Source organism: Phoxinus phoxinus, assembly GCF_949152265.1.
Source record: "Phoxinus phoxinus genome assembly, chromosome: 3".
Classification (NCBI taxonomy): Eukaryota; Metazoa; Chordata; class Actinopteri; order Cypriniformes; family Leuciscidae; genus Phoxinus; species Phoxinus phoxinus.
The window spans coordinates 3,161,844-3,187,896 of NC_136878.1; the positions used below are offsets into that span (position 1 = coordinate 3,161,844).

The 26,053-nt window shown below is 37.5% G+C and overlaps 1 protein-coding gene across 1 annotated transcript; it reads right to left on the minus strand.

Annotated features, from left to right (window-relative positions):
• Positions 1–1,979: 1,979 nt before the first annotated feature.
• On the minus strand, positions 1,980–25,431 carry LOC306995542 (cytosolic phospholipase A2 gamma-like). Its single transcript, XM_079607239.1, has 16 exons — positions 20,402–25,431; positions 19,052–19,077; positions 18,198–18,309; positions 15,230–15,375; positions 14,936–15,137; positions 14,576–14,678; positions 14,357–14,497; positions 13,259–13,324; positions 13,110–13,154; positions 11,370–11,618; positions 7,579–7,695; positions 5,364–5,441; positions 3,963–4,117; positions 3,684–3,849; positions 2,707–3,598; positions 1,980–2,666 (listed from the first exon to the last, which is right to left on the minus strand). Exons 2-15 carry the CDS (start codon positions 19,075–19,077, stop codon positions 3,432–3,434), a joined length of 1,773 nt encoding a protein of 590 aa, XP_079463365.1. The 5' UTR covers positions 20,402–25,431; the 3' UTR covers positions 1,980–2,666; positions 2,707–3,431.
• Positions 25,432–26,053: the final 622 nt, after the last annotated feature.

The window sequence follows — 26,053 nt, forward strand, 5'->3', positions numbered from 1 at the left end:
CCAGCGGGGTTAGCGGAGGGGGCGGGACTTACCAGCTCTATATCGTGTTCAGGGGGCGGGGTTTATGTAAATTTTAGTGTTGGTGATGTCACTGACCCGGGAGGAATGTCGTGTAGTTCCTACCAGCCGTTTGTTGTAGTCCTTAAAGAGGCTATATGCGTTTTTCTGAAATTTAAACTCGCGACTGACACCTGTGGCCAAAAAACAGAACTGCTCTTCCTTTCTGCTCGCTCGTACGTGCACACTTCACAAGTCATCTGCTGCAAGGAGGTCAGGTCAACATTATGTTTACAGAGGTAAGAACAGTCAAATACATATATTGTTTGAGATAAGTGTTCTGAGTGATCTGAAACGTTTAACATGGACGCGCTTGACGTCACATCCGCAGACAGCGCGGGAAAAATCCGACCCGACAGAAAATAGGAAAAATAGGATACAGGCTTAAAGGTGCACCCACTGTGAGCAGACAAGGTGTCAGTATGCTCATCAGGAGATGTTTGAGTCATAAATGGTAAAATAAAAAGGCTATTGTTTCGTTTATTTTGGGGGGAAAAGTTCCATATAGCCCCTTTAAAAAAACAATTTCTTCAAAAGCAAATATCTCCCTTTGCTTTGAACTTTGAGCGTCGTAACTTTTCAGATGTTGTTTATGATCAAACAGCAACATTACACACTAACTACAGTTAGAAAAGTGAAATCATACTTAACCACCCCTTTAAAATAAGATGTTCTCTTTCTTTTTGTTGTTGTTTGAAATGTGCAAATCACAAATGTATTCAGCGCATTAGCATTGATCATATTCTGAATTAAGAAATCATTATAATGCAGTCAAAAATAATTTACAAGGAACATAAATAATTACGTTACCTTCCGAGTCTTGCGTTCATTTGTCACGTGACAGACGCAACGGATCGTTCGTGAACGACATACATAACAGCTACAAGTGTACCCATACCCTATTATACTTTATCGACACGAATTGATAGGTCAAATAACAAACATCCACCCACAAATAGTCTATAAATAGGCTGTATTTGAGTTCACATGAACAACGGTTAAATTACTCGTCGGGCTACAGAAGAATACCATAATTCCTCCGTTCAATTAAAACATTGAGAGTCACGCAGCAGACCCACAACAACCCAGCCGACACACATTTCGGGAATAACCATAAGGGAATAATTAATATGCCTTACCTTAACCCAGAATGGATTTCAAGGACTTCGCGCGCAGATCAGCAAACTGACATTTAATCAAAGTGGACACGACGTTGACATGACATCGAAACAACATCGAATTAACGTTTAATCAACGTCAGACACGCCATTCAACCGCATTTCAACGTTGAATCGATGTTTTATTTTCGACGTAATAACGTTCTGATATACCGACCAAATAGTGACCGTTGATTCAACGTTGAAATTTGATCGATGATTGATACTGACCTTTTTACAACTAAAAATCAACGTTGAATCGACGTCTGCCTGCTATCTGGGCTTGTTTATATTTTTTTCGACGAATCTTTGTTAACATGAGTGGAATTTGCACCGCAGCGCCACCACACCTTGATGCTCATTTATTGAAGTGAATTAGCGGTAGGTTTAAATCGCCGTCATGCATGAATGAATGACATTTTTGCTATTTTACACATAATAATCCACGATGATTACATTATACAAAACTGAAATTTCACGTCAAAATAACACAGTCAATATTTTTTGAGACCCCACAAAATTTCACAAATCACGTTTTCAGGGGAGCCCGTGTCTTATTAAGGGGAGCTCCCCCGTAGTTCGCACCCTGGGCTTCGGCCTGTCCGATTAAACTCCTGAATGAACATCCATGTCAGTTTAACACCAATAAAACATCTGGAAACAGCTGTTGTGACTCTTGTGTCTTTGGGTTGGTGTGTGTGCGCATGTTTTGTGCAGAAATATAATCTTGCTATTGATAAAATCCTTTAAATAAAAAATTGGAAAGAGCTTTTAGTCTTTAAATGCACAGGAGCTTTATTAATAGGTCCTTGAGGAATAGTTCACAATTCTGTTGCACATTACACTTAAAGGTATAGCAAAGGATTTTCTTCTTCCGGGTGGGTAGTGTATACTATTGGTCCACCTAAGTGTCAATCATTCTGGTGATATGTTTACGTAAGGCCGTTCACACGCTGGCGTGCGCTAAAAGCACATGTTGGGCTTCCCACTGATGCCGCAGTCGCGAAGATTCTACTAGACAGGTAAAGTTTGTCATGCTATTTGGAGAAATCCATTTAAAATCACTGCTAGTAGGCGTTCCCTCTCGGTCGGGAGCAAATAGAAATTGGAGAGGGCGGGTCTTTTCTAAAAGTAGGAAAGATCCTCCGCAATACCTTTAATTCTTCACAGTGCCAGCATTTCAGGATCTGTTTTACTTGGTTCAGAAAGAATAGACCTCCATTCATTCTGCTCTCGTCCTGTGAGCGCCCTCATATGGAACCAGAGTGGAACTGCAACCAGTTCAGAAGCCAGAAGTTTACTGAGAGTGGCAGTTCTCCCCTTATTAAGCTACGTTCACACTACAAGCGACTTTGTCGCTGCAGGTCGCCAGTGGCTGGCGGTTAAGTCGCTAGTGGGCGTTCCCGCTACTGGTTGCCTAGTAATGTTTGTGAGTGACATTCACGGATGTTTCTCCATGTTGTAGACAACAAATCTGTTTTCTTGCTACTACAAACAAACATTTTGGAAGGAAAATTCGAAATATAAATGGAATCAGTATAACATGCATAATATTAAAGATGAACGACAAACTGTGAGTGCTTTTTGCCATCGCGGCTATTTAATTGCAACAAACGGGCAAATACCGGTCTATATGTGTTCACAAAACCAATCAGGCTCTGAGTCAGTACTGCGAACACCACTGTATGCACACGGAGATATATCACAACTTATAGGACAGTTTCTGACTGCTAAAATTAGCTTCTCGTTCAACTTGCCTCTGTCAGAGAGTGACGGATGATCACGCGCGCTCCACTGACTTCACTCCTATTGGTTGTTGCTCCCCAAAGTCACTCTTCATTTGCATAAAGTTAAACGGATCTCAACTTTGTCGCGTCGCTAGACACACCCCATCTGGTCGCCAACGGCCACGATCGCGCGTGTCGCCAGAAAACGCCCGCTCCCCATTGAAATGAATGGTAACGTGTTGCTTTGTCGCTTGTAGTGTGAACGCAGCTTTAGACATTCTCTGGTAATATTCAATTGGTAGTCATATACAATTTCACCACTAGATGTGAGTAATTCCTACACAGTGTAGCTTTAAGTATTTTACAACTAGGCCGGGAGCCAGGTCCACTCCTCTAAACGGCTTCGAATGTGGCTCAACCAATCAGAATCAAGGACTGGAACTATTCATTTTATAATCAGGTTTTAGTCATAGTGTTAAATGTATTCACATTAGTGTCTGGATCTTTTTTGTCCAATGATCTCACGAATCTCTTCCATCACTTTTGCTTTATTGTTTGTGATGTTTTTTCCAGCGACCTCCATAAGATCAGTGATCATCTCAGCGCTGTAAGATCCTTGAAACGTGCGATATTTTTTCCTCCAGGCCTCAATTTTGTCTGATGGAACAATAACACACTTAAATCAGAACACAGTTGATCTTATATTACATGTTATTCAGGACAGTGTAAGATCATAACTTGCCTCCACAGTTGACCACATTAAAGAGAGGGATGTGAATCACGGTTGGAACGTTTTGGCCTTTGAACACATAGAAGTCCTTCGGTTTCTGGAAGTCGTCACTGGGAATGATGACCTCAGGGAAAGGGATGTTTCGTTCCCTGCACGTCTTGGCAGCGTCCTTCACTGTCTGCAGAGGAAAAACATCACAAATGCTCTTCTTCTTTTTTTTTTATTACTAACATTTTTCATATTCTGAAACTTCTGAGTGAAGCTGTAGAGAATTAAATATGCGTATAATACCATGAAAGGATCACCATCACTGAAATCCAGGGAAATGATGAGGTCAATGTTTCTCTCTTTCCTCAGCACTGAGAAGTAGGGCGAGTTGAGCAACAGCCCGGCGTCTTCAAAGTCTCTCGTCTTACTTTCCAGAAGAGTGGAGTGCACTGCTTCACCTGAAGGATCTCAGCATTATTATATTATTCACAGGGAATTTCCAGATTAGCATTAAAGGGATAGTTCACTTTGAAATAAAATGTTGGTATGTTTTAGCTTACCTGAAGTGCATCCGTTGGTGTCTTTGTCTCCGCAGTAGTTTCAATTGTGATATTTTTAGGTCAAACCGTTCTTGTCTGTCAGTCATATAATGCAGCAGGTCTATAGGCACTGTCTCCAGAAGCATGCAGAGAAAAGTCCAAATTAAAATATTCCCCATCGTAAGTGCACATTGATGGCCTAAGCTCGCGCGAACTCATCCGGGAGTGTTGAGTTTTCACTTATTCCCAATTTGTAAGCCTTCTATCTTGACACTACTCGCTTCATTGTTCAGGTCAATCAAAGGCATACGTTGAACCGTACAGCCAATCACACGCGTTTCTGCTGAGTTTAAAAATGCAACGTCCAATCGAAGGCGGTTAAGATTAGTTTCCGGGGAAGAAATCCGGTGTAAACCGATCAGATGGACGTGGTTGTGTAAAAGAGAAAAAAACTATATAAATACTGTTCGGTTTCTCACACAAACCGCTTGTTTCGTGTCTTAGGCCATCAATGTGCACTTATGATGGGGAATTTTTTAATTTGGACTTTTCTCTGCATGCTTTTGGAGACAGTGCCTATACACGGGTTTCTGTGCAACGTCATCACGTAGATGCGCGCGCATCTAAGAGGCAGAAAGCAACAGTCTTTACGGCTATATCTAGCAGAAGCAGAGATGACGCGGAGCTGTTGTGCTGTAAACTAACCTAAATGCATAGGGTATGTCATGTTTTTATGATTCGCAAACTTAGTTGGACAATTTCATACTAGTCAACTAACTAACTTTTTACATAATGTTATATTAATATGCAAATGAAACACAAGCAAACAGATCCAACTCTGAAATTGCAGTTTATTATTGAGTCAACAAGAATTTACAAACAATGCGAAATCTACGTTAATTACAATGTTCTTTTACAGAACTCGGCATAACATATAGCGGTCTTGCCTCGTGGATGCGCGCGCATCCGGTATTGTTTGTATACAAGAAACCTGTGTATATACCTGCATTATATGACTGACAGACGAGAACGGTTTGCCCTAAAAATATCAGAATTGAAACTACTGCGGAGACAAAGACACCTGCATCTTGGATGCACTTCAGGAAAGCTAAAACATACCAAAATTTAATTTCAAAGTGAACTATCCCTTTAAGTCTGTTCTTACCTGTCATTTTGTGGAGGAAGTTATAATTCCTGCCCCAGATCCACAGATCCATACATTTAATAATGTTCATCCAAGCATCTGTAGAACAAATAAACTCATCAAAATACATTTTTCTGAAGTTCTTCAGTTCTAAGGCTCAGTAAATATTTCTTAAAGCTAGATTTAAACTAAGCGCCCTCTAGCGGTTGAAGCGTAAAAAAAAAAAAAAGTTACTCGCGGAGGAACATTGTTTTGATCGTTTTTGTGAGTTGTGCTTCAGCTCCTGCGCGGATGAATCTGATCAGTGCGAAATTCTGCCAATGTTACTAACGACATCAAAAAAACTGAACTCCCCCAATAATGAAAGAAAGGCGGATACCTGAAAAATATGTCTGAAGTTATGAGTAAGTATTTTAATTGTTGAAATCAATTGTTTTAAAATAATGTTACAAAAGTTTGCCAATGCTGACGTAACGATTGCTATCAGACAACAGTGGAAACTAACAAAAAAAAGTTTAACAAAAAAAGAGTATTTTATTATTAATCTGTTATTGTTCCTTGCAAAATTTCACATTCACCGTTAGGGCTGGGTATCGATTCAGATGTTCCGATTCGATTCGATTTCGATTCTCGATTCGATTCCGATTCGATTCAATTTCGATTCTCGATTCAATTCCGATTCTAAATTCGATTTCGATTCCCGATTCAATTCCGATTCTTGATTCAATTCCGATTCTAATTTCGATTCTCGATTCAATTCCGATTCTAAATTCGATTTCAATTCCCGATTCAATTCCGATTCTAAATTCGATTTCAATTCCCGATTCGACTCAATGAATATAGATTTAATACAAATCCTATATTTATTTATTTTTAAACGGTGAACATAAGTTTACGAGTGGTTAATTAATAAAAAGAAATAGAGCCACAAACCTGTATATTAAACTCTTTTTATTTTAGGTACTCTTGGGTTCATTAAAACCCAACTTCAAATGCATACAATGAATAGACAGGATTTTGATGCAAGATGAAAAATTGATGCTGAAAATTAGACGAGTCAGAACAGTCGCATGCCTTGATCAATCAGGATCAGGTTATTTTATGTTTAAGAGAAAACTAACATCAAATCTCACAGCATTCGCTGTAACATGAGGGTTGCAAGCCTATGAACACTGTAGGAAAACTAACTGGCTTTTGGGTGAAAGGTATAAATAAATATGGGGAAAAAACTATTTTTGGCCTTTGAGAATCGATTTTGAATCGACCACATTTAAAAAATCGATGAATCGAAAAATCTATTTTTTTGCCCAGACCTATTCACCGTAGTAAATTCACTCTTCAGAATCCCTTATTCATGGCTTTTAGAAGAGAGGTCCCGCATCCAAAGCATTTCATCATCTAAGAATCTTAAAGCTCTTAAGACAATAAACTTGTTTCAACTCTTTAATTTATTTAATTAAAGTTTTCTGTCCTGTTTTTATTTTTATTTATTTGTTATGAGTATATGTACAGGCTATAACCAATGTATATGTGCTTTATTTCGTTGTATGTAATTTGTAAATTTTTGCTACGTACTTATATTTTTGATACCTTGGCATTAATAAAAAAAAGAAAAGAAAAAAATCCTAGAAAAAAAGAAGAAGAAACTAACTAAAAAATATATATTTAGGCATTATGTATTTGAGTTGCATACTGAGGCTATAAAAAAATATCCATCCGTTTGAATTACATGTACACAGTTTTAACACTAACTAGCCTAATAAACTTAATGGGATGCATATTTGTCAGTCATGATGACTCATACATAAAGGAAACGGTTCAGATTTCTATAATACTTTTCTCTCACAATAACCAGGTTTACTATATATTGACAAATCTCATATATTTTAACTAATTGAATATCGCACAGCTAGCCATGTTGATTCTAAGCTAGTTAAAATAAAGGCTTTTTGAAAATATAATTTATATGAAAATATGATTTAAATCAAATAAAATCGTTAATAAAAACTAGGCCATGACTGTTTTTGCCTGCAGAAATCTGAACTGTATTATTTTTGTATGATTGACAAATATGCATCAGATTATGTTTATTTGTTTACCGGTATGTTAAAACAATGGATGGAAATTTTATATGAAATTCAAACACATAAATCTTAAAGTGTAGATGAGCATCTCCACGACTCTAGAAAAGTGGTGTGGAGAATGAAGGGATGATATTAGAAACAGTTTAACTTACCAAATGGCCAGACATTAATCTGTTCTCTCAGATTGTTGTATGCATCCATAGTGTGACACTTCTCATTCAGTTCTTCTGCTTTTTTATCAGTAGTTTTCAGTATTCCTCCAGAGAGGTCTGTAAAAAGATGAGACATGTATGTTAAGCCCCATTCACACAGCACTTTGAACCCGGCAAATTGCCGGAACGCCTTCTGTGTGAACGCAAACACGACCCGGGTTTAATGCCGGGATCGATGCCGGGTTGGGGACCTAGTAACATTGCCGTGTTCAGACCCGGAACGCGCGCTGTGTGAACAAAAGCCAGGACAAATGCCGTAAGGGGTGTGTCGTAGTGATGATGCACGAGCCTTCGCAATGACGTAGTTATCGTGCGACTCTGTTACTCTGTTAGAAGAAAGTTTGTGTTCGTCATCGATACAAGAAAGAACGAAAAGATGTCTGCAAACTGGACTGAAGCAGAGACCCGAGAGCTCCTTGCAATCCGCGCCGAAGCTGAGATCGTTCGCCAGCTTTGTGGAACGGTACGTGATGCGTTAGTGTACGACCGAATCCGAAAAAAAATGATCGAGCGTGGTTTCTCGAGATCGAAAGCGCACATCATAACGTCACGCGTCTATCCGGGACATACCCGGGTTGTGTGTGAACGCGCTCTCTGATTCCGGCAAATCACTGGCAGTGTGAATGAACCATTTTCAAACGAACCCGGGTCAAATCCCGGGTCACTTTATCCGTGTATTTTCCGGAATCTCTGTGTGAAAGGGGCTTTAGTGAGTTATTCTTATTGTAGTTTGTGTATTTACATGCATAATTCACTTATCATTAAAAAAAATTTAGCCAAAAGTGGGGGGTTTTTTCTGTTTAAAGGTGCATAGAGCAAGATTCTGAGTTTTTGCAGAACTATGCCACTTCTGGCGGCAAGCGAAACTGCAGCCAGAGATGTGCACGCTCATGGACCACACGCACACGCACGCTTGCACGAGCTGTTCATAACCAAAGGAGCATCAGCCGCAAATCTTTTGTTTACAATCATAATGTCTTCAGAGGTAATAAAGTTATAAATCTGCAAGTCATTTTAAATATGTGAAAGGAAAGGCAATTGAGTAAATTACACACTTATGTGTGAGGGAAAAACGGGGGTAGTAGAAAACTTCGTTTTTTATTTCCATCTATCTCCATCTTGAACTGTGTTATGTGTTTACTGTATCCACTTATGATTGTATTATTATGGAAACACGTTCATGAACAATATAAGTTGTTACTTTGTAAAAGCTCAAAGCTACACAGTCGGTCAAAAAAGTACACTCAATTGTCTCAAGGTATTAAACAATAAACAATTAAATGGCACTATGACGTTACCATAAAAGCCAAACGGGCTAATCCGCCGAAGATTTGCGGGGGTTTAGCCTGTTTTTATTGATCTGCTAAATAGCATATTCCAAAAGCAATACATCCTAATTAAGCAGTAATTTGCTCAAAATTTGTGTCTAATTATCTAACTTATATATCAGCATTTTATATCACACTCAAGATATTTAAACTGTTTTAATCGAATAGCAAAAGCAGACCGGAGATCTCTCCATTTGTTGAAAGCCTTCCCTATGTTTACTCTCGTCTTATTCCGACGCCTGTCTGAGTCCAATTTGGCCCTTTTGGTTGCACTAGACAAAAGTTTTCTTTTTTTTATCTTACGTGGAGTTTGCGTTGGTGTTTGAAATTAACTACAAGCAGGTCTCTTACAATCCATCTTCTACGGAGAATGCCGGCGAATACACAAACCTGCCAGACATAGCTAATGTGAGCGTGCCGTGAACGCGCATGACGTCACGCCCAGTCTAAAATTCCGGCCCGAATCCCTCTTATTTATTTTACTTTTATTTTACTGCAGATATGTGAAATATGGCCTTTTGTATTATGTATACAGTAAAAAAAAGTTCTCAAATCTGTCAATAAAGGCCCATTCACACCAAGGACAATAACTATTTTAGTGTTCACATTGTCCACTCCACACCAACATATTGTTCTGTAGGGATAGTTCACCCAAAAATGAAAACGGTCTTCAGTTACTCACGCTCATGTCGTTCCAAACCCGTAAGACTTTCGTCCATCTTCAGAACACAAATTAAGATATTTTTGATGAAATCGGAGAGATTTCTGTACCTTCGTTGACAGCTACACAACTTTCCCTTTCAAGCCCCAGAAATGCATGTTGTTGACGTGACAGCAGACAGCCGCGTTTCCATTACCCTTCAAATTGCGCAAATTGAAATTGCGAATTGAAAATACGCTCAATGGAAACACGTCAATTTCGCAAAAACTCCCATTTATCGCAAAAAAGTTTTTACGCTCGCATGAGGTGGTTTTTCAAGCAATTCGAAAAATAAATATTTCGTAAAACTGCAATGGAAACAGTTTTTGCGTATTTACAGTCACCTGACTTATAAGCGGTGTGTTCGGACAGAATACGAGACAGAGTTTTTTTATTAAATGAATAAAAGACTAAATAATTACAGGAATACTGGATTCCAAACCTAAAAGAAATGCCATAATCAAGACTTCGGAGCAGAAATGAGTGAGAAACTCCTCATATCTGCCGCTCAGTATAAGGGACTTCATTAATGCTTGGATAACACGCCTACGTCTCCTTCCGTTAATAATAACAATGTCTAGTGCGGTGGCTGTGATATATAAACCCATGTATAAACCTACCAACGTTCGTTGCCATGATTTTTTAAATGACTTACACACCGAGAGGAAAAAATTACGTTTTAGTCGCATAACATTGGTTAATGGAAACGCCGTCATTTCGCAATAGTTTTGTATCGATATTTAGAAAAAAAACGCAAAAGTTTTGCGCAAATCTGTAATGGAAACACGTGAACGCATACAGTTGGAGATTAATATTATGAATTTATTTATTATATTATAAAGTGCTAAATTGTGTGTGTGTGTGTGTGTATAAACAAGGCACTTGCGTAACTTTTGAGGTTAAACCACTGGAATCACTTGGATTACTTTAATGATGTCTTTACGGTGGTAGTTGCGTAAACTGTCAATGGAGGGACAGAAATCTCTCATATTTAATCAAAAATATCTTCATTTGTGTTCTGAAGATGAACGAAAGTATTACAGGTTTGGAACGACATAAGGGTGAGTAATTAATGACCAAAAGAAAAACATTTTGGGTGAACTATCCTAATTCAAGCGCGCGCTGCAGTTTTGTCGTTTCTGCTGCTTTAAATGCTAGAGCTCTTTAAAGCAGAATGATTTCTGACTGGCTGTCAATGTTTTTATTAATTATCAGCTGGGAAAGTGAACTCAGAAAGTGATTCTTCGCCGTTACTTATCGTTATGGTTGTGGTGTGGACTGTGCTATTATTTTATATTTAGAACGATATTTGTATATATATTTGTATAGCCTAATATATTTTTCTTAAATACGTTATTTTACAGTGAAATAGAATTACACATGTTTAATTATTATTTACAATTATGTATTTATTAATAATTACAATTATTTAATAATTATACTGATTATAGTTAACTAAAACTAACGCGCACTCCACAACCCTAATCCTACCCAAGGGGTTTACAGTGCGTATCATTTGCACGCAAAAACTATTTTTGGCATATAAAAGGCACGAGAAATTAAATTTGTGCTATACATATGCACTTTCATGAGATTGTGTTGTGGTGACTTATAGCACATAAAAGCGGGTTCACATGGTGTATTTAATGAAGTCATGAACACAAGGCTGTGATAGACATGCAGGCCATTCAATGGTTTGTTACCGTTCAGTGTTGTTCTGATGGATTCATCAAGAGCAGTCGAAACGGAGAGGTTCATGTCCACGGTGTTCATGAGCAGCTGGTAACACTCGTCTGTAGCTGCAGAGTTTGGATCTGGTTGACTTCGTACTTGACTTGATATACGGTGCAGTAGCGCTTCTGGAGGCCCGAGTTTGAGTCCCGCCACAAAGTCTTTTCCCGACCCTGTTCCCTTCTCTCTTCTCAATTCCTCCTGCCTCCTCTTGTCTTGTTCTATATATACATATATAGGCCTAATTACATGTTCAGCATCATTACTCCAGTCTTCAGTGTCACATGATCCTTCAGAAATCAGTATAATATGCTGATTTTAAGTTATACTTCTCTCCACTCCCTTTCGAACAAGTGTTATATGTGTACACATTTTTTTTTAAATATATGTATTAAAATTGTAATGTGTGTGTGTGTACGTACATATGTGTATATGTTATATATATATATATATGTATGTGTATAGTTATTATTTGTGAATTGTGATGTATATGTGTGTGTATATATATATATATATATATTATGTATATATGTGGATATATGTTGGTAGGTATATATATATATATATATATATATATATATATATTAATTTATAATATTATATAAAAAATAAAATGTGCTTTTGTAACTGTTTTTGTCTGTGTATTGTCTTAAATATTCATAATGTCAAGGGCAGCAGACATAGTCATTCGGTATAACCAGCCTTGGTCATTCGGTAAAACCGATATATAGTAAATATTTAAATAGAATAATATTGTTTTTAATAACTAAAGGAACTACAATAATACAAATATAAAGCAGATTAGGCTTTTTTCCTACATTTACTCTTTTTTCATTTCCCTGTGCAAAGTTTTACTTGAATATTAATAATAATAATTATTAATTAATAATTTTAAATATATTCATGGTTAAACCGAATTACTTTTTTTTGTTACAAATTTTGTCAGTCCTGTAAAAAATGACAAAAGCAGTGTTAATTGATTGTACAAACCATATAATCTTATTGTTAACACCTAGGTAAACTAAAAAATGGTTTCAAAATTAGTTATATCTCCATTATATTTTTTTACACTTATAAAAACCATTATTCGTCAATGACCCATATGTGTATGTATATGGGAAATAAACTGTTCTAGGTTTTATATTGTGTTAGTATATATATATATTTTTTTCCTTTTCTTTTTTTATAGCTCGAAATAAACTTCAAACAATCAATCAATCAATCAATCAATTTGCTGCTCAAGAAACATTTCTTATTATTATTATCAAAGTTGAAAACAGTTGTGCTGCTTCATATTTTTGTGGAAATCATGATGCATATTCAAAAGTTTGGGGTATTAAGTAAGATACAAAATGTATACTTTTATTCAGCAAAGATGCATTCAATTGATCAAAACAAAAGTCACAGTATACAGACATACAGATTTATATGCTGTTCTTTTGAACTTTCTATTCATCAAAGAAAAATGTATATACAAATATGAAGCAGCTCAACTGTTTTCAACATTGATAATAATCATAAATGTTTCTTGAGCATCAAATCATCATATTATACTGATTTCTGAAGGATCATGTGACACTAAAGACTGGAGTAATGATGCTGGAAATTCAGATTTAATCACAGGAATAAATTATAGATTACTATATATTCACATAGAGAACACAGTTGTTTTGTTAAATGTTCAAGTAAATAAAGCCTAAGCAATGCTTTACCTTTCCTCATTTCCTCAAGTATTTTTTCCTTTTGTTGAAAGAAATCTGAAAAACAAAACAAACAAACAAACAAAAATCAAAAGGATGGTAATTATTTTAACCATGTAAATGTAAGCCGACTTCAGTCCTCAGAATAATTGCAGCTGCACCTTTTATCTTTTGCCAGAGGAGTTTCTTAATCTCGTCTTCATCGGCTAAAGCACTGCCACACAGAGCTGCAGAAAACACACACAATCAGTTAACATGAAGTTCACAGTAAAACAGTGGACTATAACACTCTAACATATAACATAAATACCACATATTTTAATGCAATACGCTAATAATGCAGGCCTGATCACACAGATTGAGATTTAGGTCAATGACGTACAGTGTAGAATATAGGCTGATATTACAAATATTAAACTCCCCTTTAAAGGAGTGGTTGATTATGATTTGACTTTTCTAACTGTAGTTAGTGTGTAATGTTGCTGTTTGATCATAAACAACATCTGCAAAGTTACAACGCTCAAAGTATAAAGCAAAGGAAGATATTTGCTTTTAAAGAAATCGCTTTTTAAGGACTACAACAAACGGCTGGTAGGAACTACACGACATTCCTCCCGGGTTAGTGACATCACCAACCCTAAAATTTACATAAACCCCGCCCCCTGAACACACAGTCCATGTTGAGAAGAGGAAGAGTTGTTGTAGTCGAGCACATTTGTGAGTCACTGAAACGTTAGCATCCATCTTTTCACATGCAATAGAAAGTCACTCTGTGTTTGTCTCACAACAGTTCCTATACGAGCGATTTATAGATTATCATGACAGAATATGCTAATTGAAGATAGTTAACTCCACATAATCTACATAAATTCATCAACAAACCATTCAGAGACGTCCTGTTGCTTCTACATGTTGTCACTTCTTCTTGAGTCTCTCCATCATTGTCTGACTCCGTTTTAACATTAAAGGCAGAACAGTTTCTGTCATTTTAGTGTGTGTGTGTGAGGTAATCGCAGCTGCTAACACACATGAGCTCTTGAAGCCCTGCCCTCTGTGTGGCTCATTTGCATTTAAAGGGACAGACACAAAACGGTGCGTTTTTGCAAACCCTCAAAAAGTGACAACTTTAACATGCGATATAAAAATATCTGTGGGGTATTTTGTTCTAAAACTTCACATACACACTCTGGGGACATCAGAGACTTATTTTACATCTTGTGAAAATGGCATTTTACCCCCCCTTTAACAGAGTTTGTTACCTTGAAGGTAAAGCATGTCAAATTCATCCTGCTTATTTTTCTTAGAGCCTTTCTGAAACTGACTGCCAAAGCTGGAGGCGTCCACAAACGCTCCAGTGAGAGAATAACCGGCTTCATGTGGAGTGATCTCGAACCAGGGGTCTGCAGACAGAAACACGTCCATATAACAGCCGACACAAGCACATTAACTCTGTCTTTCGTTCACACAAACACACAGACCTCCACTATTGCGCTGTTTGCTTTGCTTGTCGATCACTGTGTAGATGGGAAACGGGTCTTTACTCCGCTGGTCCCACTGCTCTTTGAGTGTGTGTTCATCGATCTATAGAGAACACATTTGAAGTTCCAGTTAAAAAGCGTAATTTTCTCAGCAATAAAGATCTTTATAAAGATCAGCAGAACAAATGGAGCCTCAAGTATCTTTACATTCTGCATTTATGATCATGTCGGCATGCGCCATTGGACTTGAGGCACGAATAAAGGTGCCTTGCGTGAGAGTGGACACAAATTGTCTATGTCAGGCCATAAGTTCACAAGGAATGAAAGCTGTTCCCGGTCATGAATTGGCTATTTACAAACCTCCTTCACATATGCCGTAATGACCATCACTGCCCAAACATCAGTCAAACTGAAGAAGTCTTTCCCATTGTAATATTTCTTCAGTTTGGCTAATGCATCTCCCCAGCTGACTGCAGGACCGCCGAGTCTCTGGATGATCTTGTCTTTCACTGACTCTAGTTTGGTGGACCAGTCTGGTTCCTGATATAAGGAGGCCATGCACCTTCAGAGGAACAACTGCTGTCATTTATGACATTCACCCATCTGTGTGAGTGTGTGTGTGTGTGTGTGTGTGTTGTTTCTCAGAGTTCATACCAGGTAGATCCAGAGACACCGCTCAGATAAAGGACACAGTCCAGAAGACTGGAGGTTTTCTGGAGCTGAACCAGGGATCCCAGCAAACCCACCATGGCTCTTTGTCCTCCTCCAGAACCCAGTAATGCAATGTTAGGCACTTCATCCTGAAAACACACACACAGCACTCAAAACATTACATCCACCTTATTTTTAATGTAAATAATTTTAGGTAACGTTCTGGGAAGGTTCTCTTAAAGTTCTGAACAAACATTCTTCAAGTAACTTTAAAGGATGTTCATTCAGTGTTATCTGATCTTTAATAATGCTCTCAAAAGATTAGCATAAAAAAATATATTCATACATCCTTCGTGGAGTGTTTCTTTCTCTCTAAAATGTTTAATTGCACGTTTGTCTACCATTTTTAAATGTTACAGAGAACATTTAAAAGTAGCCTAACGTTTCAATAATGTTTGCAAAATTTGTTTCCTTAACGTTCGCATAACCGTGATAAAACGGTTTCGAATTATTAAATGGACGTTTTAAACGTTCAGAGACGAAACATTTTCATAACTTAGTGGGAACGATAGCACAACAAGAACATCATTTTGTTTGCTGGGAGTGGCGAAAAGTGTAGAACAAAAAATGTTTTGGTCCTGAGACTTCCACAGAAGATTAGGGCTGTTGGAACGAATTCCGAAATTCGAATATAATTCGAATATTTAAAAAATCAATACTATTCGAATGCTGATGTTACTATTCGAATATTTCTTTTTTAATTTATTTTTATTTTTTTATTATATGATATCTTGCCTTTCTCGCCAACTTGGCTTACACAGGCATGTGGAAATGAAATGCTTTTGTTTCGTCAGATAAACAATTAAAAAATTTAATCGTAACACAATTGTGCGCGTTATCCACGCTGCATCGTCATAACAATACTGTCCATAATGGCGGCGAGCAATGTCTCCATGGAAACGGAGATCACCACTCCTGACAATTTGAGAAGCGATGTGTGGAAGGTGTTTGGATTTCAAATCATAAATGGGAAAATTAAATCACAAATAAAGTCTAAATGAAATATCACTCCTCAACTTGCAACCGTACTCTGTGCGTTCACACCGGACGCGAATAGCGCGTCAAATTCGCGCCTGCCGTGTCTAGTTATACACTTGACCACTTTTGTGTCCTTTCGCGCCTGACGCGATATTCGCGTCCGGTGTGAGCGCACCATTAGGGCACATCTGACAACGCTACACCATGACAAGCTATAGGCGATCTGTCCAAGGAACCGCTGCTAAAACAGGCAAGAATGACTTATTTTCTTCTCTTCATCACGGGGCTTACCAGCTGTCTGCTGTCCTAGCCGCGCAACAATCACTGACAGAGTTGTGAAAATCTGACACAACATCATCAGACAACTGATCAGTGGAAAAATGTCCATTCAAGTTGCCAAATTAAAGTCATTCATTTTGTTCCGCTGTTTTATTGTTAATAAAAAAACGCGATCACCCGTTTCTAAATGTTTATTGTAATGTTAGCTGTCCCTCTAGTGGACAGAACGTGTAACAACAACCAAATGCTATAGTGGCATTGACGATCCATAAGCCTGTGTAATGTCGCAAATATTAATAATAGGATGAATTTGAGCATTTAATATTCGAATATTATTCGAATATTGAATAAAATAAGGAATGGAATTCGAATAGTATTATAGAGGAAGATTGACAGCCCTACAGAAGATATATGCACTTTTTTATAAATTTAGATCACTTCTATTATTGATTGATATTGATTCAACCAGAATAATGTGGCAAGGGGGGTGTGGTTCATCGAGGTCTGTGAGACGAGCGTAAGTGGGTCAAGTGCAAAGGTCAAGTGCAAATGACAAACACCCATGTCTCGTAATTGACCTGAAGAGACCCGATAAAAGCCACCTGGCCTGGGAGATATGAAGCGGGAGAGAGGTGAGCAAAAGCCAATGGGAAGAGTTGGACTGGTTAAAGCTCTGAAGAGCGCTGGTGGATAGAGTTATTTTGATTGTTTTTTGAGAAGCGCCCCAGTGTGGATTTGTGTTATTTTGTGATAGACTGCTGCGTGCTACTTAAAATAAAGTCACGAGTCTCAAACAAGTCGACCCCGTCTTCTTCCTTCACCGAACAAAACCTACTACATACAACAAAAAGTGTTTTGCAATCACATGAAATGTACTACTTTTTATTGATTGTGTTGAAAGAAAAGAAGTGATAACTGTTTAAGTAACTTAAACATGTTGCATCATACTTTACAGTGTTTTATTACATGGCTTGGTTGAATTCTAATGTAGAATGCGGTCTGTTATTTCTTGATAACAAAACGCTGCTAAGTATAACACACCGTTGCCATGAAAAACAGAGCGTTGCCATGGACGCAGGATTCTAACCGTAGAGACGGAACGGACTATTTTCCTTAGCGGAAGCCATATACATCGTTTTTAAATCAATAAATTCCTTTTTAAATCAATATTTTGTGTCAAATTATTTAATTATTTGGTAGGTAGCCATGTAGTAAGCGGGATAATGTATAGCGAGTCGGTTGTTATAGCGAATACAACTCCCTTCAGGCTGATTCAAGACCCCACAGCTTCGCGTCGGGCTCATAATCAGCCTGTCGGGAGTTGTATTCGCTATAACAACCAACTCGCTATACATTATCCCATACTACTTACTGTAGTTATTGAAAATTTGTGATGGTCAGGAATTTGTTGACATAGCATTGAAGTGTAGTTGAAAACTTTGTATGTTTCATTGTTATCTGAGTGTGCGAAAGTGATGATTAACTAACGGTCACCTTGTACTTTAAATCAATGCTATTAACATTGACGCATTAGTGTTGACTTAGCTTTGTTTCAATGGTTGCTTGTTATGAATGGCATTGTTCAAGAAAGTGAAATGAATGCACCATTCGCAGGTCATCTCAGAAATATGAAGTATAAAATAAGAAGCTTTACCTTACTGCACTGTATCTGAAGTTTCTTCAGGCTTTGTAGAACCGAGTTTCTCCTTCTGGCCACAAACTCCTCCTCGCTCTTATTCAGAGAGGGATGGATTCGCACCTTACCACTGCAGCGACAAACACAACAGTGCTGAGTTTTTGTGTTTCTTAGAGGTTGAATTCATTTAAAATCTGCCAAACTTCCAATACTACTTTTGAATAGGATGTCTACTTCATAAATTGTAAAAATAATGGTTCAGATCACTCAAACAAACAACATATGGAAATGGAGGCGCCCTTATATGGGCAGTAATGTCAACTAGTGGAGAAGTGTGGTACTGCGCCCAAACTAAATCTCACTGAAAGCTTATTTCAAGAGATATCAACCTAAAATTTGAAACACAACTTGTTCAGATTTTTGCCTTTGATTTTTTTTTTTTGCATTTTTAGAGTCCACAAGGCTTTGAAAATATATATTTTATATAACATATTTAACATTGTACATTTTCATAAACTCAAACTTCTATAACTTTCTTAATTTATTTCACTTCTACAAAAATCTGCCAAATGTCTTCTTTAAAACAAGACCAATCTTACATCTATATTGCAAAGCATTCCTGAATTACAACCATTTAAGTTCAGAATGTGCATTTTCATGTCTATTAAAAAAAAGGGGGGTGCCGCTTAAGTGGTTAACTTATTTGATATATTTAGATATTGAATATTCTATAATTCGATGCATTTAAGTCTGCAGTTTATTTTAAACAGTTATCCTCGTAGTTATCCAGTTTGTTGTAGACTTTAATTGTGTAAGTAATGCAGTACACAACTTATTTGAATGCTTTCATGAATCTCAGCAGAATTACATACCTTGCCTGGGGTTTGGATGCACTCATCTATAAAACAATAGAGTCCACATGCAAGTCAGTTTCTGTTATTTGATAGATAGATATATTATATATATATACAGTATATATACACGCACACAAAAAAAGTAACTGTTTGGATTTAAAAAGGCAAATGCTTGAGAGTCTATAATTATATCATTATTGCAGTTGTGTTTCTACATGTTATATGTTTGGATACACCCAAACTGATGGAGTGTGTAGCTTTTCATTTCAACCACAATCACAACCATGTAGGAAGACACATCATGGCCATATTCCAGGATGACAAGGCCATGATTAATCAGGCTCATGTTGTGAAAGAATGGTTGGGAGGAGAATGAAGAATCATTTTCACACATGAATAGGTTCCTCTGAGTCTCTAGCCCGTAAATTCATTAAAAGTCTTTGGGATGTGCTGGAGTAACATCTATTTCCATCAAGAGGTGCATACATTTTTGCTCAAGATCTTGTATTGACAATCAATCAACTTAAAAAAACAACAGTAGTTGGCCATTGTGCTGTACAACAGGATAAATATCTAAAAAAACAAAAACAAGAAAGGCCGCAAAACAGATGATAAAGGGAGTTAACATGGGAACCACACTGTAAAAAACTGTTTGTTGTAATAATTTTTTTTAGTTAATACAATGAAGAAGAATGGTTTAATAAACAGAAACTCAAAAAAGTATGTTATCTACACACATTAGTTATCGAAGTTGATTTGACAAAAGATAAAAAGTTGTGATAACAAATCATGAAAATATTGTATATTTGAAAATTCAACATTAAAATCAAGGACAGCTGTAAGCCTGTGAAAAGAGAGAGGTTTTTAACTTTTAGCTCTTTGTAAAGTCTCCTCCAGCACATTTTTTCTACAGTAAAACACTGTAAAGTGTGAAGTCCCTTCATTTTTTAAACACAGTTATCGCCTCTTTTCTTTCAACGCAGTCCACAAAAAGTAGTGACTTAAAACCTAAATAAATAAATAAATCAAATATATGGATCAGAATAGCAGAACTGTAAAAAAAAAAAAGTTGCTGCCTTAAATTTTTACATACAGTCAACTTGGCTGTATAAGTCCTTTCAACTTAAATTATACTAAAACGTACAATGATTTATAGTATATTTAACATTATACAGATTCTGATGCATACATTTTTACAAGTTTAGCACTGAAATACGAATACCTCAAATAATTTTTCACCATGATTGTATATGCAGTTTTGATAATGTGCAGGTCACTGCTATGTAATTTATAATGCCATGAAACCTTTTAATTGTCTTTCTATCGTTGAAAAGACAATTTAATTTAAGCTTTAAAATATATACTTACTATATTCCTGTAAATCCGGAGTCTTCACAAACAACACCGTATCAACACAGCTGCTGTTATCTTGACATGCGGACAGAAGATGCTCTTTATATGGCTCTGAAAATACAATGCAAGTCCAGACATAATCATAAGGGTGAGGTTATGAATGATAAATGACACAATCATTCCCAGAGACCAGGAAATGCGACATTTACTTGCAATTAATTACGCAACCTCAGCTTTTATTTTATTTTTTGTGGAGGTTGATATGATTGAACATGTTTATAATATATTAAGTCACGATAAGCATTTTCTTTTAATGGCTTTCAATGGGGGAGAAATTGCTTACACTCTTAAACAAAGGTTTTTTATTGGCATCGATGGTTCCATGAAGAACTTTTAATTCAATTCAATTCAATTCAATTCAATTCAATTCAAGTTTATTTGTATAGCGCTTTTCACAATACATATTGTTTCAAAGCAGCTTTACAGAAAATGCATTTCAAAAATATACATACAAAAATACAGTTAGTTAATCATAAAATTTAGGGCATAACATATCGCCGGCGTTGGGTCGTCTCTTCACAGGCGTCGAGTCGTCTCATCACAGGCGTTGGGGCATCTGAAGTCTCCATGAGAGGCTGGATACATAACTGGAGCTGACGAACTCTATTTGAGTTATAGGGACAGGCGTCCCGAGATAACAACAAAAAAGGCAGATGGGAAATAATTAGCGTAGCTGCTGTTCATAATATGAATGCATTTGATCTGATTTAACTGTAGTATAAAAGGTATGAGATGCATCATGTGAATGCTTGGCTAAAGAGATGCGTCTTTAATCTAGTTTTAAACTGGGAGAGCGAGTCTGAACCTCGGACAATATCAGGAAGGCTATTCCAGAGTTTAGGAGCTAGATGTGAAAATGCCCTCCCTCCTTTAGTGGACTTAGTTATCCTAGGTACGACCAGAAGCCTTGAATTTAGCGATCTTAAAGAGCGCGATGGATTATATGGCGATAGAAGATCTCTTAAATACACAGGAGCTAAACCATTTAGGGCTTTATAGGTCAGTAACAATACTTTGTAATTGATACGGAACTTAATAGGTAACCTAGAGATGTAGAGATGATAAAATGATAAAATTGGTGTTATATGATCATATTTTCTTGACCTAGTAAGAACTCTAGCGGCTGCATTTTGGACTAACTGTAGCTTGTTTACGGAGGATGCAGGACAACCAGCTAATAGAGCATTACAGTAATCTAGTCTCGAGGTCATGAATGCATGAACTAACTTTTCTGCATCAGAAACTGATAGCATATTACGTAGCTTAGCAATGTTTCTAAGGTGGAAAAAGGCTGTTCTTGTGACATTTGAAATATGATTTTCAAAAGACAAGTTGCGGTCTAGTATAACACCCAGGTCTTTTACTGTAGAGGATAAAGTAACAGGACATCCTTCTAGATTAAGGTTGTATTGTAAGAGGTTTTGTGGGCAGTTTTTTGGACCAATCAGTAATACCTCCGTTTTATCTGAATTTAATAGAAGAAAATTACACGTCATCCAATATTTTATATCTTTAACACACTCTGTCATTTTAGATAATTTAGTGTTATCATCTGGTCTTGATGAAATATATAATTGAGTGTCATCAGCATAACAGTGGAAACTTATTCCATGTTTTCTTATAATATTACCAAGTGGCAGCATATAAATTGAGAATAGCAGGGGGCCTAATACAGATCCCTGCGGCACTCCATAATTTACTGACGTTATCTTTGATTTTTCCCCATTTAAATGGACAAAATGGTAACGGTCTGATAGGTACGATCTAAACCAGCTTAATGCCTGTCCCTGAACACCAGTGTAATTTTGAAGTCGATCTAAGAGTATTTTATGATCTATAGTGTCAAACGCAGCACTAAGATCGAGTAAAACTAGTATTGAGATACAGCCTTGGTCAGAAGCTAAAAGTAAATCATTTGTAATTTTAACCAGCGCAGTTTCTGTGCTATGATGTGGCCTGAATCCAGACTGAAACTTTTCATAGATATCGTTTTCTTGCAAGAAAGAGCACAGTTGAGCGGACACAACTTTTTCTAGTATTTTAGACATAAATGGAAGATTTGAAATGGGTCTGTAATTTGCTAGGTTATTTGGATCTAATTGTGGTTTCTTAATAAGAGGTTTTATAACTGCCAGCTTGAATGTTTTTGGAACATGTCCTAAAGATAGAGACGAGTTAATAATATTGAGAAGAGGCTCTTCCACTACAGATAACAGTTTAACATTTATGGAATGTTTCCATTCCACAATAGGTTCTATAGTGGAAAAGGGTTCTTTAGATTTTTTAAAAAGTTCTTTACACAGAGTAAAATAATGGTTCTTTTAAGAACAGCTCATTTGGTTCTCTGGGAAAACAAAAATGGTTCTTCTGTATTAGAGTGCGGATCGGGCCGAATTTTTCAGTCCGAGCCCGACCCGCATCCGACAGAGCAGTAACCGAACCCGACCGAGCCCGACAGGCATAAAGATATTTATGTTCGAGCCCGACCCGAGACCGGCAGTTAAAATCCCATTTTTTTCTCATACTAATGACAATTGTACGTTTGTTTGTGTGGAAAGCCCGCTTTTATTAAGCAACTGTAGGAAGGCAATCGGAAATGTCAACAGGACAAGCGCATCAGCGCGCGGAGCAACAAGCGCTCTTAACACCTGGCGCGCGCACATTATGCACGTGTTTCGTTGTCACGGCTACATAAATAAATGTCCACACACAGGAAGACGGATGTTATGGTAATATTTTACATGTATTTTAATCACAAAAACGAACGTTTGCATTAAGTGAAAGCATCTGGCACATCGGCTACCTACATAATAAGCTGTTTTAAATTTAAAATGTTCAATGCCTTATCGCGTTGATGTGACCGAGCCCGACCCGAACCCGAACATCATTTCTAAATATCTGTCCGAAACCGGCCCGGCCCGTCGGGCTCGGGTCGGGTATCCATCCTCTATTCTGTATCGCTGCAAAAACAACCTTTTGTAAACCTTTTACAAAACATTGTACAAAAAAATGTTTTGTCTTTGTACTTGGATTATGATGCCGTTGTCTTGGCAGTAGATAAATCTAGTGTTTTTGACATGAGAAATTAGTTTTGACTGGTTGTTTTTTCAGAACATTAAGCGTTAAAGTATGTCACCCCATACAACCCCGGTAGATCCAAAACCAGTTTGATCTGGTCTCTGGCTATAGTTTTAGGAGGGCACGGCCGTCAAAGACGTTTCAGAAACAAAAACACCTTCAGTGTGATTCGTTTCCACTGATTGAAGGTGAATATAATCTTCAACCTCCGTTTCAGGAGCTTCAAACTCAAAAACGAAAATAAAACAAATGACAGCAACTAAAAAATGCATTGCTCATGTGAGAGATAAAATCAGTGTAATAGCAGTTGGGTTATCCGAAATAAAAAAGTGTAGAGTTGGTTACACTGTCACTTCCGAGGCTTGATCGGGGCTTACTCGGGGCTCACGGCCAGGGTTTTCTATACAAATCAAAAATTCCACTTGCACTGAATGGGACACATTATAATATACAGGGAAAGTTTAAAGTTTCAATTCGGCTCAAAACCATTTTTATTCATGATAAATATTGCATAATGTGTGCTGTTCAACTAGTCTAAGGGCCCTATCTTGCACCCAGCGCAATTGACTTTGTACACTGACGCATGTATCATTCCTATTTTGCACCCGCGCACAGCGACTTTTCCCTCCACAGACGCACGTCGGTAAATTAGGGAATGAACTTGCGCTCGCGGGGGAGGTTCAGCGCAAAGAGGAGGCGTGTTCCGGCGCAAAACTTCCCTGGTGCTATTTTCCAGTTTTAGAAAGCAATTGCGCCACTGACCAGGAAAAAAACAGTCTAAAGACAGTGGCGCGTTGCGCGTTAGTGATATGGTATTTTAAGGGCGCGTGCTTGGCCATAATGTAGCGTGTTAACGTGCATCCACTTTGATTCTCTAATATAAACAGACGCAGCAGTTTTCATTTTCGCAAATCATACATTATTACAGGGAAAAATATTAACACACGAGGGAAATCATTGTTGTGTCCGTGAAGATGTGAAAAAGATCTATCTAGATTTTTTTTTTTAAATCTAGATTAGGCTACACATTTACCCAAATTATACGCTTGTTTAACCGAAGCTAATTTGTGTGTGTTTCTCCCATCATCCCCAATGTCACTTCTCTGTGTTTTACGGCCCTGACGAGAGCGTTGGTCTCCTCAGCTGTGAACCGCTCCTGGCGTGCGCTGGCAAACCCGCCGTTATAATAGCGATCCGCCATGGAACAAGCGCGCCTGCTCTTAAAGGGAATGTGAGAGGACGCTCTGATTGGTTTATTTCACGTTACGCCCAAACCACACCTATGACTAATGAAGCTACTTCAGACCAACCCCTTTTAGATTTGCGCCAGGCGCAAGAGGCATTTATCCCGCCGGGAAAATAGCAACAGCGCCCGGATCCGCCCACAAAGTTACTTGCGCTTTGCGACTTGCGTTTCAGATCGTTAAAATAGGGCCCTAAAACTAAGAAACCCATAGAAAACTGAAAAAGAAGAAGAAGAAAAACGGGAACATTGTGTGTACATGTGATTCATTTAAAATAGGCTACTTAATTTATTATTCCAATATCCAAATATGATACTAAATCCCACAGAAAAAGGTTTTATATTTGTGACGTGCTGTCTTTGCATTTGAACATCGCACCGTCTAACCGTTAACCGAAAGTAAAATATTACATGCGCTTCATGAGGCACACGCGCGCGGTCTCTTGCTCTCTCCCCCTCTCTGCCGTGCACGCACTACTATTTAATGAACTGTAAGGTTAAAGTTTTGTTTAGGTCCATCCTGGATTAACTAATGAGACACAAATAGATGCAGAGGCTTTTGCTGTATGTAAAGTCAAATCTTAATTTGAAGTAAGCCATGACTAATCTTGTATGTGCAGTCAATTCTTTGTGGAACCATCCTAAGGCGCAGACGATGTTGTCAGCGGAGATTTCCCCTTGGCATGATGGGATCGTGACCTGGTGGACGAGGAGGCTGGACTGGCTGAGGAGCTCTGCAAAACACACACACATGCTGTATGAAACGGTGCATTCGTACACTCGTGTGCTATGTGACATCACTCACTGTTAGGATGTTGTGACATTACATGGCTATTTTAATGACACACTCCACAAGATAAGATATCTCAGCCCAAAAGTGACAGAAACCCTCCGTTCGTCTCAGTATTATAAGGCTGATCTGAACAACAAAAGATTAAAAAAGTACTTACTTAACGAGTTAGTTTACCAAAAAAATATAAAAATCAGCCATCAATTTCTCCCAAACATATTATCAAATGACACCAAATCTTTTTTTTTTTTTGGTGATATAAAAATGTGTAGTATATATTTGTACCCCATAAAATGTGCACCTCAGGAATCAGTTCACACATTAAAAGGTCGATATGTTCAAGCTTTTTGTCCTTTCTTTACCGTTCTTGATGCTTAAATAGGTAATTGTTTATTAAAGTAAAGCGTTTAGTTTAATTATCAATGGCACATTACAACATACATTTGATATATTCCAGTAGAGCCGCAGCACACACGACAAAACTGATGAAGGAAGA